This window comes from Callionymus lyra, chromosome 1 (assembly GCF_982586985.1).
Source record: "Callionymus lyra chromosome 1, fCalLyr1.hap1.1, whole genome shotgun sequence".
Classification (NCBI taxonomy): Eukaryota; Metazoa; Chordata; class Actinopteri; order Syngnathiformes; family Callionymidae; genus Callionymus; species Callionymus lyra.
The window spans coordinates 9,190,088-9,210,045 of NC_141818.1; the positions used below are offsets into that span (position 1 = coordinate 9,190,088).

Consider the following 19,958-nt stretch of genomic DNA (forward strand, 5'->3'; position numbering starts at 1 on the left):
TGCCGATCGTTACAGCTTTTTATTTTCTTTATTTCTTTTTAAAGAACAAGATTTAGGTTAGCGATTATTTGTGGTTTGAATGGAAATTTCTATGATCGGGACGAAGTCTCCGACTTTGCTGAATCACCGTAAAAGAATAGTTAAACTGAACAAATGAAAGACAATCAATGCAAGTGTATAGAAAGACCAAGGTTGGGGAAATAAATAAACCGAGCCGACGCTGGTCCACGTAATAGAAGACGCAATCAAATAACAAAAAACTTATTGTTAGACTTTAGACTTTAGACTTTAGACTTTCTTTTATTGTCATTGGACAGAAAACACAGCAGTGAAACTGGCAACGAAATTCCATTGCTTGGCAACCGTTAAAAAACACAGGAGAGAAAGGTATATATAAAAGCATAAATATAAATATTAATAAGTTAAAAATAGTGCAATATAGTATAAACAGAATAAATAAATAACATTATAGATATTGCATATGATAATTAGTGTATACAAAGTATAAATATAAATAACTTAACAATAGTGCTAATATGTTATAAATAGAATAAATACATAATATTTTAAATAGTGCATAGCTCAAGTCATATTTTCATTCAGCAGTCTGATGGCCAGACTTGTTGTACCCAAAGTACCAAAAATAATAAGAAGAATCAATTGAAGGATAAATGTGCCGCGGTTGAATACTTGCGATTGAGAACAGCATCCCCAAAAATATAGTCCTAGTTTTGTCCGATAGAGCTGATCTACACTGTACTACGAACACAGACGGTGGGCGTTTACAAGTGGCAGCGACTATACAAAGCATATTCACCACAGAACGTAAAACTGTATTTCAAACTTTTTGTGTCCCGATTTGTAAAGAAAAATCAACTTAACGTTTGTTTTCTTGATGTGTAATTAATAGTATTGAAAATACCGCTCGTTCCGACTCCTAAAGCGCCTCTTAGTCACTTATATCCAATTCATTTGTTTGTCTCTTTATCCTGACGCATTGTTTTTGTTGTTGCTGGCTCTGATTTGACACCTCCATGAATGCATTAGCTCGCGTTGACGCCTCATGCTTACGGCGTGTCAGATAAACACACATTACTGAATCTCCGGAGCCAATTAATGTCACCGCAAACTCTTTTTTTTTTTTTTTTTTTGCCGCGGGAAATCGAAAAGGCCGGCCCACCGGAAAAAAATGCATGTCACGCGTCTCTACAAGAACAGGGAGGACAATCTGAAGGGGAGAGAAAAGTGATCTGGCTCTCGGTGTAATTGCAGAGTGTCGGAGTTTGTGTCTTCTTTTTTTTTTCTTTTTTTTTCCCCGTTGTTGCGTTTGAAAGTAATGTTTGAGTTTTTTGGCGTGTGAAAGCTGTTGAGGAACTTTGATCTTTGTTTTTTATATTTGCCTTGTCATCCCATGAACTTTGTTCTTTATATTTGCACTTTGTCATCCCTTGAACTTTGTTCTTTATATTTGCACTTTGTCATCCCTTGCCCTCTGTTATTTATATTTGCACTTTGTCATTCCTTGCACTTTGTTCTTTATATTTGCACTTTGTCATCCCTTGCACTTTTTTTTTTTATATTTGCACTTTGTCATCCCTAGGACTTGTTCTTTAAATTTGAACTTTGTTATCCCGTGCCTTTTTTCTTTATATTTGCACTTTGTCATCCCTTGAACTTTGTTCTTTATATTTGCACTTTGTCATCCCTTGCACGTTGTATTTTATATTTGCACTTTGTCATCCCTTGCCCTTTGTTCTTTATATTTGCACTTTGTCATCCCTGACACTTTTTTATTTTTCTTTTCACTTTTTCATCCCTTGCTGGTTGTTCTTTTTATTTGCACTTTGTCATCCCTTGAACGTTGTCCTTTTTATTTGCACTTTGTCATTCCTCACACTTTTTTATTTTTATTTTTATTTTCACTTTTTCATCCCTTGCTGGTTGTTCTTTATATTTGCACTTTGTCATTCCTTGCCCTATGTTCTTTATATTTGCACTTTGTCATCCCTTGCACGTTGTTTTTTATATTTGCACTTTGTCATCCTTTGCCCTTTGTTCTTTATATTTGAACTTTGTCATCCCTTGCCCTTTGTTCTTTATATTTGCACTTTGTCATCCCTTGCACTTTGTTTTTTATTTTTGAACTTTGTTATCCCTTGCCCTTTGTTCTTTATATTTGCACTTTGTCATCCCTCACACTTTTTTCTTTTTATTTTCACTTTTTCATCCCTTGCTGGTTGTTCTTTTTATTTGCACTTTGTCATCCCTTGCACGTTGTTCTTTTTATTTGAACTTTGTTCTTGTTTTTAAGAAACTGCTGTGAGAGAAAAAGAAAAGTGATCTGGCTCTCGGTGTAATTGCAGAGTGTCAGAGTTTGTGTCATTTTTCTTTCTTTTTTTCCCCCCCGTTGTTGCGTTTGAAAGTAATGTTTGAGTTGTGTGGCGTGTGAAAGCTGTTGAGGAAGAGGAGATGCTGAGCATGAGTTTAGGCTTGACCTTGACGGTGTCATATCGATCGATCAACACTGAGTGTGTGTGTGTGCGTGTGTGTGTGTGTGTGTGAGTGTGTGTGTGTGAGGCAGGACTTGTGCAAGGCGGCTTGTGCGACTTCACCAAACAAGGAGAAAGCTGAGACCTTCGCTAATGATGAATCATTGATAAGTGGACGATGAAGGATTGTACTTCCTCTCCCGTTCTTCCGCTCTCCCTCCGAAAAAACTCACTCCCTCCTCAACGTTCCTCCTCCTCGTCTTCCTGCCTCTTCTTCCCTCGCTTCAGTCAGGTGTCACTTTCAGAATTTCCCCCCTTCGCCTCCACCCCGCCTGTCAGGCGAGGTTTTAATGTTGTCTTCCCTGACATTTCCTTGTTGCAGCATCACACGCCGGCTTTATGTCGAGGCGTCTCTCCCTGCAGGTGCTTAGAGGGCATGAGCACATATAGACGCCGCTGATGTGTTTGCTCTTTTCGGAGACTGCCGGCAGTTTGGGAGAGCGTCGTTATGTGCAATCTGTTGGAAACTCCTCCAACAGTCCTATTAAAGCCAACATGCTGCCCCTTTTATCTTCGTCTGTCAAGAGCTGCAATCTTTTTTTTCTTCTTTTTTTTTCATTTTCGCAGCCTGTGATCTTTGTGTGTGCCGATCCACTTTGAACTTCTCCCGAAAGTGAACGTTGATGAAGTTTGAATGCTTGATGGTGGAGCGTAAAAAAAAGAACCTGGAGATAAATTACATTTTCTTTTTTCTCTTTTTATTGATCGAGAACGAAGACAAAGGCGATGCCTTTTCAGGTGAAGGACAAAAGACGAGAGAGGGTTCGTCTAATGTGCAAATATTGTTCAAACACTCGCATACGTATAATTCAATCGATCCTTGAAAATACGACTCATTAAAGAACACATTTTCCTCCAGAGTCTGTCGGTTGTTATTTTTAAATCTGTTATCAAGTCTATGATTTAAATAAATGTTCCTTTCTCAAGCAGACATGACTCTGTCTCACTGTTTGACAACTTTATTTCACACAGTTTCTACTCCCCCTCCAAGGGTGGGGATTGTTTTCAGAGTAATCTGTTCCTTTATGGAGTTATAGGCAAAAATGTTTTTTCATATGACAGTCGCAACCACAGATCACTTTGTCCAAAAAACACACTTAAAAGATCCTTTTAAGATCTTTATGTTTTGCTCCTTCGATCTATGCTCTTTATATTTGCACTTTGTTATCTTTTTGCAGTTTTGTTATCTGTTTGCACTTTGTTGTTGTTCTATCTTTTATGTAACTTGCTGCATTGTCTGCTGTGAACTGGAAACCTAATTTCTAGAAGTAGATCTCCAGAGGGATTAATAAAATCCATCTAATATAATCTAATCTAATCCAAATACCGCAGCACTGCTTGACTGTAATATCCGTCTTATATTGAAGCCTCGACATAAGGAATTGTTCAGAAAAAATGTAACAAGTCAATATTTTAAGATTGTTTTTGTAGCAGAAGCTAAAAGGCTAACATGCTACAAAGACAGGAACTCTCCTGGTTAAGTCCATGCCAGTGTCTACTGTCTATTGGAGGTTTATGGTCCGTCTTTTGGGACGAAGAAAATTGAGCCTTGGTAACGACCATAGAATGGACATACATTACTGCATATAACTCCAAAAAAAGACAATTGATCCCAATCTTTAGTTTGTTTGTAGCAGAAGCTAAAAGGCTAACATGCTAGAAAGACAGGAAACACTTCAGTTAAATATTGTGAGCTCAGTGTGTTAACAGTAGACACTGTCGAAAGGATGTTACAGACGAACAGTATGGAGGTATTTGTAAATACATTAATGTTTTATCTAGGTCTCAAATGTGATGAATAAAAAAATTGCATATAGTAATAAAAAACGCTGTTTTAAAAACAAGAGGGGATGAATAAGGCATCTATCCAATCACAATGTAAGGTAAGTTAAGGTAAGGTAAGGTAAAACTTTATTGATCCCTCAGGAGGTCTCCTTTGGGAAATTGTTTTTTTTCCTATATCCAGCAATTTTTCATAAACAATACAAAATAATATATAAAAATAAAATTATAAAAAAAGAAGAACATAAAGAGAAAGAACAAGATGACACAATCTAAGTCTAAAGATAAAGACAAAGAACATAGGTCAAAGAAAAACAACAAAGACAAAGGATACAAAGACTAACATAGAACAGAACATCATGATACTTTGACTCCACTCCTGCCCCCGAACTCCGAATTGTACAATTTAATAGCCCGAGGAATGAATGAGTCCCTGAGTCTATTTGTTTTGCACCTGGGTAGGAGCATTCGTGCACTCATTCTGCTTCTCTGCTCACTGATGACAGTGTTCAGAGGATGACTGTCATCATCCATGATGGACAGTAGTTTGTTCAATGATCTCCTCTCAGCAACTGTCACCAGTGAGTCCAGCTTCATTCAATGTAAAAAAAACAGATGATTTTTATTTTATTTATTATGATTTTTTTTAAAGGTAATAACAGTGTTGGTGTTTAAAATGTTTTCTATGAAGCCTAAACATATTTCTCCTTTTATAAATCTTTAAGAATAATTTTAATTCTCAGCTTTGGCTCATTGTTTCTTATCTTTTTTTAATTTAATTTTGCCACAGGGATGTTGTTGTTTTTTTGCATCTAAATGTATGAGGGTTTCGAAGTTTATAAAACATATGAAACCACCAACATTATTTACTTCTTATTGATTTTTAATTCATTACCAAATAGGTTTTACAGCTTTGGCCTTTTTCAAAAAGTACTTTTTAAAGAAAAAAAAAAGAATAATACATTTTTTATTGAACTGTAACTTGACTACGATTATTATCTTTAACTATTTTTACAGTCAAAGTTCAAACTAGACACTATATTAAACACATATCCACTAAAATCATCCTGATAATTTGGACAAACTGTTCCAACCTTTGCTTTGACAGCTGCTGTACAAGTCTTTCGCTGACAATCACAACAAGACGGCGCATTCGGTCTCGGTCAAAGTAAAAAAGAAATAATAACATAATATAATGTTCTTGTATTAAGTCGCAGAGCTTTCGGAGGATGAGTTTAATATTTATATCACAGTATTGTTTCACGCGTGTCATTGACCGCTGAGACGGTGAAGGTCAGCCGGACGCGTCCATCTGTCCCACGTTATTGACCATCTGTTAAGAGTGGCGGTCAAGGACGCTCTGGAACGACCACTCGATCTTGTGAGTCACGAGACACGAGAGGGTTTTATTATATTCCGTCGACGAGGCTATGCGCTCAGGTTTCCTCCCCCCCCTCCCCGGCAGGATGACTCCGGGACCTCTGCTATCTCTGTCACCCTCGCAGGAAAATTAAAAGGCAACATTATGTTAATGAATGTGGGAGCTAATGAGCTCGCCCTGATAAAAACTCATTTGCAGGTGCCGTCTGCATTCAGATGAGCCCCAAAGACTTCCTGTAGACAGTCGCTCACTTAAAGTGACAAGATAACATTATCACAGTTTGGACGGCTTAGTGACATTTTGATAATGAGATATTTTGTCGCCGTTGAAAAGATGTGTGCTTGATATTCAAAGAGCGCAGACACTCTATCAGATGGCGGTTGTAACCTTTTTTTTTCTACACTGTTCTGGCAAATATAAAGACTTAGATTAAAATATCATCAGCGACTTTATTCATTGGTCACAGGTGCGGGGGTTTACAAACTGAAGCTGGACTTAACTGATGGTGCGCTGATGTGTTTATAAAACAGGACTGACACAGGAAGTTGATGTTTTTGTGTGATTTTAAGTCAACCAAAAATGTGATAGAAGAAGTTTTTCCATGAATGTTTTTCCAATTAATGTAATCCTGCATATACTGCACATGAAAAAAAAACAACATGGATCCGACTATTTTCAATTGTTACTGTGTATTTATTAAACGTTTAGGAAATGTCAAACTGACACTTAAGTATTAGTTGCATTATAGTCTATCATCTTGTGTACTGTAGACCTGTTGTAGTACAACTCTAAGTATTACTACTAGCGTCATGAACAGACTTAGACCTAGTGCATATAGAGTGTTGACCATAGGGCCAAATGTGGCCAATTTGATTGTATAAAAACATAATACTGGTAGCATTTTCTGCTATTTTTAAACTTATTGTCACAGACTCAACTGTGACGCTCACGCATTGACAGTATTATTTGCTTTACTGTTGTTAGTGTATCTCTTTCTGATTTCCTTTGACCATTTGTTTGTGCGTTTATTGTTACCAGAGGTACTGAACCACACAGTATAAATAGGGGTGTTTGGGGGTTGAGTGGCACCTTCTGTTTGGAGTGGGGTTCTTTATGGGTGAGCTTTACTTTGCTGTTTGTTCTCCACAATAGGTTTTTTGTTTGGGTTTTCTGTGGCATGGCTTTTTGTTTATTTATTTATTTACATTTGTCATTTGTGTTTGAAAAAATATTATCTTTGGATAATTTATTATTATAAATTCGGCCTCATCTGTCAACCGCACAGCTGACTATCCTGCCACATATCTTTCTTTCTTATTGGGGCGTTTTTAAGTATTTCTAAGTATGTCAAAATAAATAGAACATTTTCTGGAATATTCTAAAGCTTTTTTATATTGTAATGTTCGGTTATTTTTGGTTTTCTTTAATGAATATGTTCGTTTTGTTTTGCTTGTTTGTAATTAAATAATAATAATAAGACTTCTTTGATATAAATCTGCAAATAATTTGTTTGTTTAAATTTAATTTTATTCTGCAACTAACACATGACAAAGTCTAGACCCGGGGGCATGTTGGGGCCGCCAATTAATTGTATACGGTCCGTCGGCTGGTTTGTTAAAAATTAGACTAGATTAATCCCCATGTTGATGCATTGACCTATAAAGATGTCAGAGATTGAGATAAGATAAGACACAGAGATGATGGATATAAACAATTAAACAGAGACTTCCAATGACAGTGGATGAGAGATTGATCGGAATTTGATACTCTAAAGACAGTTAAGTCGATCATTTAGTTTCAAGGTATGATTGAGTTTGCTTTGTTTTTCCTGTCTGTTGCTTTTGATCTACGCTTTTGAATTCCAGTCATTGAACGCATCACACCTTCAGGTGATACGGAAAAGTTTCTCGTTTTGTTAAATCCACTGACTTTTTCAATTGTCGATGATATTGCACTTATACTGCACAATATATTTCTTCATATTTGGAGCATTAATGTGAGTTCCGTCTTGTTTTCCTCACACGATGAAGGTTCAACATACAGAACATCGCCGCATTATTTTTCTAGATGAGTTCCTTTCTTCCTCAATGTCTTCCTCTCCTTATTGTTTCTGTTTTCATTATCAGAGTCTCCAGCTTCTCCACATGTCCCTCCCAAAAAAATCCCTGCTCTCGTTCTTCCATCTTCTCTTCCCACCTCGGTAACTTCGGCGCCACAAGCTTCTCTCGAACTCGCTCGAAACCCTCTCCTCCTCTGCAGAGGCGACGGTCAGCCGAGAGGTCAGTCGCTGCTGCGATGTTTTAAAATTCAAACGCCGTCGCCGCTGATCCTCTGATCAGACGTGCGACTCCTGACACCAAAACAAGTCGATCGCGGTACGACTCCATCGCACACACACATATATTTATGTATATCACAGCGAGGACGGCAACAGTCCGAGAGAAACCCGAGTCTGAGTACGTGTTCAGGGGAAGAATAAACACTCCTCACTTTTATGATGAGTCGTGGACAAATGCTTATTTACTCGAGAGAAAAAAGACTCACAGAGAAACCACAGTCACAAGCACACACACACCAAACACACACATCTACCACTCCATCTGTCTCTGGCACCCCACCTCTCTCGCGGGGCTATAAATCAATCAATGTCAAAATACTACATTTCAACAGTCCAGGATGAGCCACACACACACACATCCACCTCCCACTTCTTATATCTGCGCTCATTAATGAAACGTACTCCGTCCGATATAATGTACAACAGATGCTTGGACGAGTTCAACCGTTTTGTTTCGGTTTAACTCCAGTCAAATGAATTAAACTCAGAGGTTAAAACGTTTCGACGAACGACATGATGATGATGCGGTTAATTGAGTAGTTATTGTTAGTCGACCTCCTCGACAAGAACGAGGGGGGCAGAGACAAGTCAGGAGGCAAAATGAGACGAAGAAGTCGGCCGACAAACTCAGCTCAGAGATTAGTTTCGCTCCAGGTTAAACGGTTTAGACGGAAATCGTAGACGGATCGTCCAGACGCTCACACAGCAGCTGAAAGTTGAATGGATTTATGGACGCACTGATACACATGACCCGTGAACCTCCATTTTGCTTTGTAGTAGAACAGAAAAAAATGTTACCTTAATAAATAAGATCAAATTAATCAGGAAAGTTGTCTTTTTCTGATGTTTTTTTTGAAAACTTTCCCACAACTCCTTGAGATTGGAGTTCAAAATCTTTTGAAAAGATGTTTTTTTCCGACTAGATTTGCTGCTTCGCATCCACTTAGACGACAACCGCGTCTGTACGTGGCTCGATCGGGACTCAATCGATTGAAGAAATGCCTACATTTTCATGGTTGTTTGAAGGAAAATTGAGCCGCTCCTCCGGCGAGGTCACGTGTTCATACAGTGTGTCCATGAATCCATCGATTTTTTTTCTTCTTTTTACATCAACAAAACAAACATGGAGAGTCCTCGTCGAAACTTTCCAGCAAAAATGAAACAAAAAACACTTACCTTTGATGCCGAACTTCGAGTTTCCTCCAAACTTGAGAATGACGAGCATGAGCAGGAAGCCGGTCAACGCCACGACCGCGATGCCGACGACCACGTACACCTGAGAGGTAGAAACACATTCATAGTTCAGCATTTATACACTCATGGTGACTCCATACAAGCACATAAAGTACTAGATTATGGGTCATTCTTGGCAAATACATATATATATATATATATATATATATATATACTGTATATAAATACATTAATGAATATGAGGAATGATAGAAATAAATGAGTCCCTGAGTCTATTAGTGTTCCATATGTATATATATGTTTTTTCCTTTTTACAGCACTTCATGTAAATATAAAAAAATTAAAAAAAATCAATTAAAATAAAATACCAGGTTCTATGTAATTAAATTAATTAATTAATTAAAATATATACAGTATGTATATATATATATATATATATATATACAGAATATAAAGTATTGTTGGCTTAAAAAAACATTTTTCATTGTTGAGATGATGACATCTTAACAATTGTTACAGAACATGTTTTCTTTCAATTACAATTATTAAAAGTGTTAGTTAAGTGTTTGTTAATTAAATTTAAGTTCATTTTTGTTGGATTGTATACCTGCTAGCTTAGCTAACAATGCTAGCTGAAGTCATTCTGACTTGAAATGAACCACAATGACATAAATAAGTGCACAATATCTCAACTAGCATTAATCTGATCTGTTCATTGAATATGAAAACTGACACTTGGGTCACAATAAAAGTGTTATTATATGATGCATTGTATATGTGTCCCAATGTAAAAAATTATGTGAACAACGTGAAAAACTGATTTGTTGTCAATCAGGTGAAAACACAATGTTCCAAAATCTTTTTTAAACAGTTGACGTTAAACAAAATCTTTATTTACTTAACTGTCTGCAGCAGAGAACTACAGTTTAAATAACACATTGTGTTTTCATTGAAGGAATTGGAATCTTCTTGGAAGTCTCTGTATAACTGTTGACATTTTTAATCTACTTTCCTTATCTTATCTTAACCACTGGCATCTTTATAGGTCACAAGATCAACATCAATATTAAGCTAATTAGGCTAATTTTACAAAACCCTTGTTTTTTTTAATCCAAGAAACACGATGTCAAAATTGGGAAATGTTGCTAAACAAAACATTTTAAAGAACACTTACAGCGACTCTGTCCTCAGGTGGGTCGACAGGTGGATTGTCTGTGTGCGACAGGGGAATAAAGAGAAGGGAAAGATGAAGATTTTCAAATAAATAGTAATGTTTTAATAAAGATTTTCATGTTAATTCTATTCCAACATCATAATGTCAGATATTGTTTCCTAATGCAGCCTCAGGGTGAATCACCGAAGCATCTTCTTTCTCTATAAACCATGGAAACCAACAAATTTTTGTTCGTGAACGTACCTGTGGTCATTTCTGCAGCAGCCAGACGGTCAGCGACAAAAAAGAAAAGACGGTTAATTCAAAGGCATCAAGACAACGTCCATACAGAGTCGTGCAGGGAAAAGAAAAAGGATGAATCATGCCTCTTTTTTTCCCTGAGCTTGAATATGAGTGATGTCCACACAAACACATCAAAGAAACATGCAACACGTGAAAGCAAAAAACACGTTGGAATGTCAACATCTATAGATTTGATCCCTAACTGCAAGGATGCAAGGAAACATGTCACTAACCCTCGGAAACTTTAGAGAAAAGAAGGAGAAAGAGAAAGATTCCCAATATGTAATTTGTGTTCAGTGAACCAAACACTTTTAAGAAGGTGAACTAAAAGATTTGTTGTGTAAGTAAGTGTGTTGATGAAAGTGTTTTCGTGTACTCACCGTAGTAGAATGGTTCCTTCTCTGTACCTGGCGAACAGGAGTCGTTATATTTCTCAAATATTAAACCACAAAATATATATTCTTTTAAATATTTACTTTTCTCACCATCCCAGGGTTTGTGCATGAAGTGGGCCTCCACCTTCTTCCGGTCCGACCCGAATTTATTGACGGCCACGAGTGTGTAGAAGCCGTTGTTGAGGTGCGTGGGACTGTTGAGCTCCAGGCAGCCGTGGTACTCTCGGTCCGTGATGTCATAGACTCTGGTCATGATGTAGAGACCCTCGGTCACCTCCTCGTCGTTCCGGTACCACTGCAGCTCCGGCTTCGGGTTTCCTTGATGATGAAGATCATTGAACATTTTTGAGTTGGATTACATTAGATAAATATTGTTATATTGGTTTGAAAAATACAAAAGTTATGTTAACCTCAATATGTTAAAGCAGCACTAGGTACAAGTCCTTTTTCTGTAATGGATGTTTTAATACACACTCTAACTATCATTAAACGATACTAAAGAGTTGTTTTGTTACTGAGACATTGCAGTTCATCTTGTTTGACACAGGGGTCGCCAGAAACAATAGTTTGCATCCTACCTAATGACTCTTTAATAGTCTGGGAGAGAATGAAAAAGTTCTACATAGTTTATATCTTAAAAACTAAAATTCTAAGGAGTTTAACTTTCTTATGTTAACTTTCAATTTACTATAGTGAATATTTCAAACCAATGTCACTTCACCCAGAGTGCAGGCACTTTTACATAAAAGACCCAAAACACTGAAATATAAATAATTAAAAAATACATTAGAGAAACATAATTATTAAGTACATATCTAAAATATGTTAATGTTTACAAAATATAATTATTTCTTTGTATGTTTTGTTATAGATGGTGCTGCTTATTTTAGAATTATGTGACAATTAAATATACACAAAATATAATTTAAGGTTTTTGATTAGGAATCGGTCTGGCTAATGTCAAGAAAGGAAAAAAAAAAGTTTGATGTCATAATTGACCAATAATAAGGAAAACAAATAATAATAATAGTATAATAAAAGTAAGTATACTAATCCCTAGCCATGTCACGATTGGACGCGTTCAGTTTTTTGCGAACGATACTGTACATGTAAATATATTGTAGAAAGATGTCTTCAGGAACATCTAAGCTCCTTTAATTGTATTTACTTGAACATGTCCTCAGTACATTATGGGAGTCACCTATTACCACCCCCACCTTACTTATGTAACCAACATAACTCCCATGATGCCTCTCTACACACTGCTCTGTCCAGTGCCGTCCGATCGGTCACTACAATACTGTATTTAAATCCTAAAGTATTTGATGCTATACCAAAAGCGATGGTCAGTTTATTGGTTGGCTGGGCGGCAAAGTACAATGGGAGTTACCTGCCACACTGAAGGGGATGCACCAGTGATGGTCCGGAATTGCGTCGCTCAACTTTGTGATTTTGGGAGGAACTGCCAAGACGGAGAACAGGTGTTAGAAGCCTGACGTCGACGCCACTTGAGGGAGACTAACGCACAGAGAATATCCAGATACAGCGACGACTCCTTCTCCCCGACCATGTTCTCGGCTTTGCAGCTGATCTTCCTGTTGTGGTCCATGGACGACAGGTTGGTCAGCCGCAGCACCGAGATCTGACCCGACGTCTCGGTCTGGGGGGGGGGCGAGGAGACAACGACGACGTCCGTCAGATGGTTTTTTATTCATCATCATCATCATCATCATCTCCAGGACATCTCACCGCGTAGTTGGTGGCCAGGGCGGTCTGGCCCAGGTTCCACTTCAGCTCCGGCGTGGGGACTCCATAGGTGGTGCAGGCCAGCACTTCGTCCTCGCCCTCCATCACCGTCACCTTAGATGGACTCAGCGTTGCCATGGGAAGCTCTGCGCACATTCAGAGACAGGGATTGGTGGTCGTGGCGAGGGGTGGGTGAGGAGGGGGGGGAGACGGGCGGACACAAATCCAGCCTTCACGGCTAAACTTGACACTTGAAACACGAGGCACGTCTCAAAACGGGACAAAGGGTGGAGTGAAAGAGCAGTAAGGCACACACAGCAGCCACAAATAAAGACCTTGAATTCATTCGCGCTCCATCTTTCTCGCTGACGCTCATTTAAGCACTCGGCCAATCAAACGCTCGGACAAAGACACGCCGTTCAAACACAGTAATGGTTCCAGTGATTACCAGCGCATGTCTCCAGCCCAGAGGAGCTCGATTGATTGGACACAGTCTGCAGCCTTTGTCAAAACAAAGACACCAGTGTGTGTAGGTGTGTGTGCGTGTGTGTGTGTGTGTGTGTGTGTGTGTGTGTGTGTGTGTGTGTGTGTGTGTGTGTGTGTGTGTGTGTGTGTGTGTGCACGTGTGCGGACGTACAGTGCTGACCAGGGGGTGACCCGAGCGTGGCCAATCAGACTTTATCAATCGTACCGACCTTGTCCGAGTTAAAAAAAAAAAAGAAGAAAAATCGAAAACACAAAAGAAGATCCGACTCTTGAAGAGTCTTTTCAATGTCCTTGCGAAGTCAATTTAATCTGATTTTCACTCAATAATAGTCGTATTGTCACACGAGGGACTTGCTTTTCCTTTTAGACCACGTCCAAACCTTTGAAGGGAAAAAAAAGGACATAAATCAAACGTATGCAAGATGTATCCTACCTTTATAGTTATTTAATCTGGATGTATTGGATATATTTGTTTCATATTTTCCTTCTAGAAAAAGTAATAATTATTCCAATATTTATACATATTTTCATTTATTTTATAATGCTGGTGGTTATTCCAATTTTTTCTTCAAAAATAAATTGTATTAAAATTTGGGTTAATTTATTTATTTTTTATATGTTATTTCTATGATCATTTTATTCTCTGTAACACACAAATATTAGCTCACATTTGAAACGTAAAAATGCTTAGGAAATAAATTATCGTTATTACTGCCAATTAAAAAATATATTGTTATATTTATTATTGTTTTTGTTATTATCATTTCTTATTTGTGTTATAATTTATAATATATATTATTTTGTGATACATACATATTGAGTTAGTCTGTTATTGATTAATATTTTTTAATTTAAACATGAATCATTTAGTTGAATCATTAAATAATGTTTATGAACTTTTTAGAGTTGTCTTAATTAAACATGAAATTAAAATAATCTTTTAAATATTCCCTTCTGTAGTTTGTATAAAAGAGTTGTTGTTTTTTTAATGTTTATATTGTAACATTACACAAGTGATGGTGCCTAGTGTACTTGAAGGGGTGTGAAGAGGGAGATAAACATGGAGGAAAAGAAGAGCAGAGTTTCAACAGCTTATAAAAGCAGATGGATTTCTTATCAAACTCTCTCCTCTTCCATCACTCCTTCCTGTCCTTCTTCTGTCGGTCGGCGGATTTCTTATCACCACGGTAACCTACTTATCACTACGGCAACCGCTCAATCAGAGCGAGAAAGCACTAAAAAGCAGTCATTTTGGTGCTGGCAGCTGTCTTATCAGAGCGCTCATCTTAACTGGCTCTCTCTGGCTCAGCTCTCCAGTGCCATCACCACCATCTGCAGGTCACGTGACACCTTCGAGCTCACGCCAACGGAACTCGTTGTCAAACACTGTTCAATTGGCAGTTAACCCTCGCCGTCATGGCGCTCCCAAATTAGAGTTTGTTGCCGAGACGACACATTATTAGCCGTATGCCTTGTGAAAAGAATTATACAGTTTTTATGGTGTTTGGTTAAAAATGTCTACATTTTGGAAGAATAAAAAATAATAACCCTCAACCATACCCTGACTCTAGACATAATCCTAAACCAAAACCTCACTTAAATTTAAATCTAAGCCTTAACCTAAACCTTAACGCTGACCTTAAGGCTAACCCTACACTAACCATAAACCTAATACCAACTCTAAGCTCTAAGCTTTAAACCTAGACCTAAGATTTAACCTTAAAATGTACTCTTACCCTAACCCTACACTGACCCTTACCATTAACATATACCTAAGACTTCACATAAACCCTAACTCTAACCACAATTCTCCAATAACCCTTACTCTTACCCTAAACTAACCACTACCATAAACCTAATCCCTATTATAAACCTGAATTTAAGCCTTGACCTAAACCCTAACTCTAAACATGACCCTACACTAACCCAAACACTAGCCATAAACCTAATCCCAACCCTTAACTTAACCCTAACCCTAACTAAAAAGGTACCTCTAACTCTACACTAACCTTAACATATACATAGACCTTACTCTGAACCCTGATTCTAACTATAACCCTGCATTAACCCCAACCCTACACTAACCTGTACCCTAACCATAACCATATTCCAACCCTAATCCTTTTGTTTCACCAGTATCAACTGTCTTAACCAGATCAGTTGACTCCTCCAAATATGAAAGCAGGTACTTTTACTTACAGAACAAAACCCTCAAAATTGCAACTAAGCCACCAAAACAACTTCAAATATCACAACATAAAGGGCACACACCGACAACACACATGTCAGAAAACATACCAAGAGAAGGTTAGTGGAACCTTTTCAGTCCCCGCAATGCATTCTGGGACACACAAATATTACTGAATGAGGTTCATTTATCAAAAAGGCAGTTCAGTTGAAATGAGTCGTCACTCGTTTAATTGGTTTAATTTAACAATGTTTGTGTTTGAAAAATAAATACTTTATAGAGTTTTAACTGTTTATCGACAATAAATTAATGTTTATAACTGTGACTGACCCTTATTTTTAAATTGATACGTTGTATGTATGATCCGGTCAACAATCATAATCGTCTGAAGGGGAAGTACAAAACAGCGCCCCCTACACAGGGACCAAGGCACAGCGTTACGTGAGGACGTGAATTGCTCTCAGATGTTACCAAACATCATTTCCTCTGACGACCCACTTGAAAGTGACTTGACATCCATAACTTCCTTCTCTACGTGACCCGGATCACGTCGGCCCGATTGTTTTTGTCTCTACTCCGTCTGCGCCACACCTGAGTCCAATCACCTGCGAGATTTATTTCGTGCGCGAGGAAAGCCGAGCAGCAGCAGCTGCGAAGGACTTGTAAAAAGAAAAAAAAGAAAAAAGGAAAGAGCAACAAACAAGGCGGTAGGATGAGTTAAAGGGATTTGTCAGGAATTTGTAACTGACACCCTGTGATCACGCGCTTTATCCCTTTTATCCAGTTGCGGGGTTTAATTGTGACTTCGGCTCGCTCTGGTACTTGCAGAGCGAGGAGGCTGAATCTTTCCATCTGGTTCTTCCTTTTGACCCGTGATGATCTGTCCCTGGAAAACCTCCAGAAGGACAGAAAACCAGGTGACTTCTTCGCAAAGATGTTGGGAACGACGAGCAGAATTCAGCTGGACAGCGAGGTCAAGGGTTTTATATGAGGCCGGAAATAATGTTTTTATATCGTAGATAACAGCAAGGTTTTAATACTAGTTTTGCAAATACAAAATAAAAAATGATTTTGCAGTCATTTTGCTAAAGAAAAAATGACAAAAAAGATACAAATATTTTATAGTTTACTCAGCGGAGTTTCAGTTAAATTTAATATAGACATAAAATGATGTAAAATAAACAATAAATATTACAGTATTCAAATTTAATAAAGCAGTTGGTTTTTTTATAAGTGAGGGAAATAGAAGTAAAATACTGACAAAATATGACTAAAAAAATGTGAAGACTGGATTTTTTTGGAATCAATTTTTAATCAAAACAGCAAGATATATATATATATATGTATATATATATATATATATATATATATATATATATACATATATATCTTGTTATATTTACTTGAATTATTAACATTTTTCTCCTTCCTATTTTCTAATTTAAAAAAAAAAAAGTACATCTCTACCTTTTTACACTTCTCTCCAAAAAACGATCTTTACTCATTCACAGAAACTTAAACAGTGATGGGAGTAGGCCGCGACCCAACACACCAGCTAAAACATCAGGTGTAGGGTTAAGTGTCTTGCTCAACAACACAATTATATCCGGAGCTAAGATTGAACCGGCAACTTCTGAGGCCAACCACTCTACCATTAGAGATACATTAAATGTATTTTTTGGCTAAATGTATTTCTCCTGTATCTAAAATTCAATTAATCCCCCAAAAATTGAATTTTACTGAAGACGTTACTCGTAATACTCGTGAAAATATTAGTACTTTGTCTAAGATTGACACCTAAATGTGCAGAAAATGTCCATATTTTCTTTTAAAAAATAATCTCTAAAATGAATTAAACTATTAATCATTCTCACAGCCGTACTTCCTTGTGTTAGTCCGTTTGATTTGTTCAACGATGAATCACGGCGAAACTTTACACGTCTTCGTTCCAGAACCGTTTAAATAAGACGTAATCCATCCCCAATCTGTTTCTCTTTACACTGCTCAGACGTCTCTGTTTGTTTGGCACTCGGATATTTTTCTAATATTTATTTTTGTCGCGCGAACGTTTTTTCCGCTCGCGGACACAAAAAAAGCCAGCTGGCCTCTTCGCTTTCTTTTATTGATTCTCGGTGCCAAACGTGCACGACGCCAAAGTGCACATGACGCCAGTTTAAAAAAAACAGAAGCTCCAGAACATTGGAAGAGTATTTCGGCGACAGTGGAGCTTGACTGACGGTGGACGCCGAACGAGAGGGAAAGTGGGAGACAGATGCTTTTAATTATCGGCGTCTGTTATTTAAAGAAAAGTTGGGAGTTTATGGGATGTGTAGCGCTTAGTGGTATAATTAAACAAACAGCTGAATCACCTGCAGGTGTTTAAGCATCAATCTCACGTCGTCACGCCTCTCCAACCTCTCCACGAATCTGAGTTTAGCCTCGGCAGGTTGAAGTAGAGCAGTTGGAGGAGAGACGGATGTGTGTGTGTGTGTGTGTGAGTGTGTGTGTGTGTGTGTGGGTGTGTGTGTATGTGTGTGTGTGAGTGTGTGTGGTCCGAATCCGAGTCAGCCGGAGGGCATTGTTGGGCACTTCCTCTGCTTTGTGTCACTTTCAACTGGACAGAGGAACATTCCGAGAGAAACAGAGAGAGAGAGAGAGAGAGAGCGAGAGAGAGAGAGAGAGAGAGAGAGAGAGAGAGAGAGAGAGAGAGAGAGAGAAAGAAGTTCCTCTCCACCAAAGGACTGAGAGAATTCCATACTCTCAGGATTTGTCGACTAGAATTGTTGGCTTTATTTCCCTCTGCTCACCAGCCGTGAACACGGAGATGTTTTTTTTTTCCTTTCGTGAAAGCAGCAGCCACAGAGATACAAACTGACATCCCACCTGCGACGCACTGTGTTACGTTACAGTCGAACATGTCAAAATACATCTGATATGAATGATATGGTTTCATGATACAGTGTCCTCATTTTCAAAGGCCACCGGATGGCGATCTCTGCTCTATTTTCTTTCACTCTGATCAACATATTCAAATAAAAAGTCACACTAAATGAATTATTAAACCTCATCAACTGTTACTTTCCAAGGAAGCCTGTCCCAGCTACTCCGGTCAAGAGGCAGGGGAAACCCTCAACAGTTCAACAGTCTCTCGCAGGGAACACAGAGACACACAACATATACAATTATAGACAATCTTGAGCTCATGATCAATCTTTATATGGGTATTTTTGGACTGTGGGAGGAAACCAGAGTACCCTGAGTAACCCAACAGAGAGGCTGCTATATATATCCCTATTGCTGGAAGTGAACCCGCAACCTTCATGCTGTGAGGTGACACTACGGCACTGCATACCACTAATATTAACCATAATTTTCTTCTTGTTAATTCTGTTCTGTATATAGTATCAGAAAAAAAACACACTTTAAACTATTTTAAATAATGTAAAAAATTTCCACTATTGCTGTTATTATCTATAATATTATAATATAATACAAATGTATTCTATGAAGTAAGCGTTTGTTTTTATTTATTTTATATTCTTTGCGTCCAATATTCTTATTTTAACATAATAATCTTGATAATAACTTGTCAAAGGCACTTTACAAATAACCTTTACTTACTTTATGTGTTTTTTACCCTCTTATTTTTGGTGGTACTTCTTGGAAGTATGTACGTTAAATTGGTTTTGGTTATTATGTTTATATGTTGTCAAGAAAAAGTTCAATATATGGTTAAAATCTACCAATGCTTTCCTCTTGTAAATTCATCTAATGGTATAAAATAGCACTCAAAAAGGGTTTTTATCTTTCATTGAATACAAATATTTAATCTAAAATCATTTGTTTTCAAACAGTATTGATGAAAGTTAAGTTAATTACTTTAAGGTTAATGATTTGCTTACAAGTTTTTTGTGTCTTGAATTGAGACTTCTGAAGAAACTAATGTGCATTTATAGCCACTTTATGTTCATGTTGTGGGAGGAGATGCTAAATGCTACATGCTATATTTGTTTAATTCAAGAAGTTTGAGAAGAAGCCATCATCGTAAGAAGACCTTTTGTCAGAACTCCAGCACCAATGGATGTGAACTAGTAAAAAAGCTTTTTCTTTAATACTTTTTTCCTTGACGTTAATAGTGAAAATTAACGATTTTAAGCTAGCTTAGCTAGCTGATAGCAACAGCTAGCTTAGATAGCTGATAGCAGCAGCTAGCTACAGTAGCATTTGTGCTCAAGAAAGTAACGACAAAATGTTTTCTTAGATTCTTAGCTACACACGTTAAACCTCCGAGCTAGCCTCAAAAAAACCTGCTAGCTAGCGACCTGCGTCCGTGGCCTCGTAGATGTCAACGTTAAGCAAGAAATATTTCCTGAAACATAAACGTTTGCCAGAGTTCGAAGAAAACCTCAAATCATTTTTAACGTCCGACTGATGAAAACAGCA

The 19,958-nt window shown here is 37.6% G+C and overlaps 1 protein-coding gene across 2 annotated transcripts in view; it reads right to left on the reverse strand.

Moving 5' to 3' along the window:
- ntrk2a (neurotrophic tyrosine kinase, receptor, type 2a) overlaps positions 1-19,958 on the reverse strand; it is an 88,849-nt gene that overhangs the window by 56,320 nt on the left and 12,571 nt on the right. The window contains exons 6-12 of one of the 2 annotated variants that reach the window (XM_087792136.1): positions 12,845-12,987; positions 12,623-12,755; positions 12,486-12,557; positions 11,147-11,413; positions 11,081-11,107; positions 10,419-10,456; positions 9,227-9,326 (exon numbers count right to left, since the gene is read on the reverse strand). In XM_087792136.1, coding sequence (XP_087648262.1) covers positions 9,227-9,326; positions 10,419-10,456; positions 11,081-11,107; positions 11,147-11,413; positions 12,486-12,557; positions 12,623-12,755; positions 12,845-12,987 — 780 coding nt within the window. The remainder of the gene's footprint in view (positions 1-9,226; positions 9,327-10,418; positions 10,457-11,080; positions 11,108-11,146; positions 11,414-12,485; positions 12,558-12,622; positions 12,756-12,844; positions 12,988-19,958) is intronic. The other variant, XM_087792145.1, reaches the window with a different exon arrangement.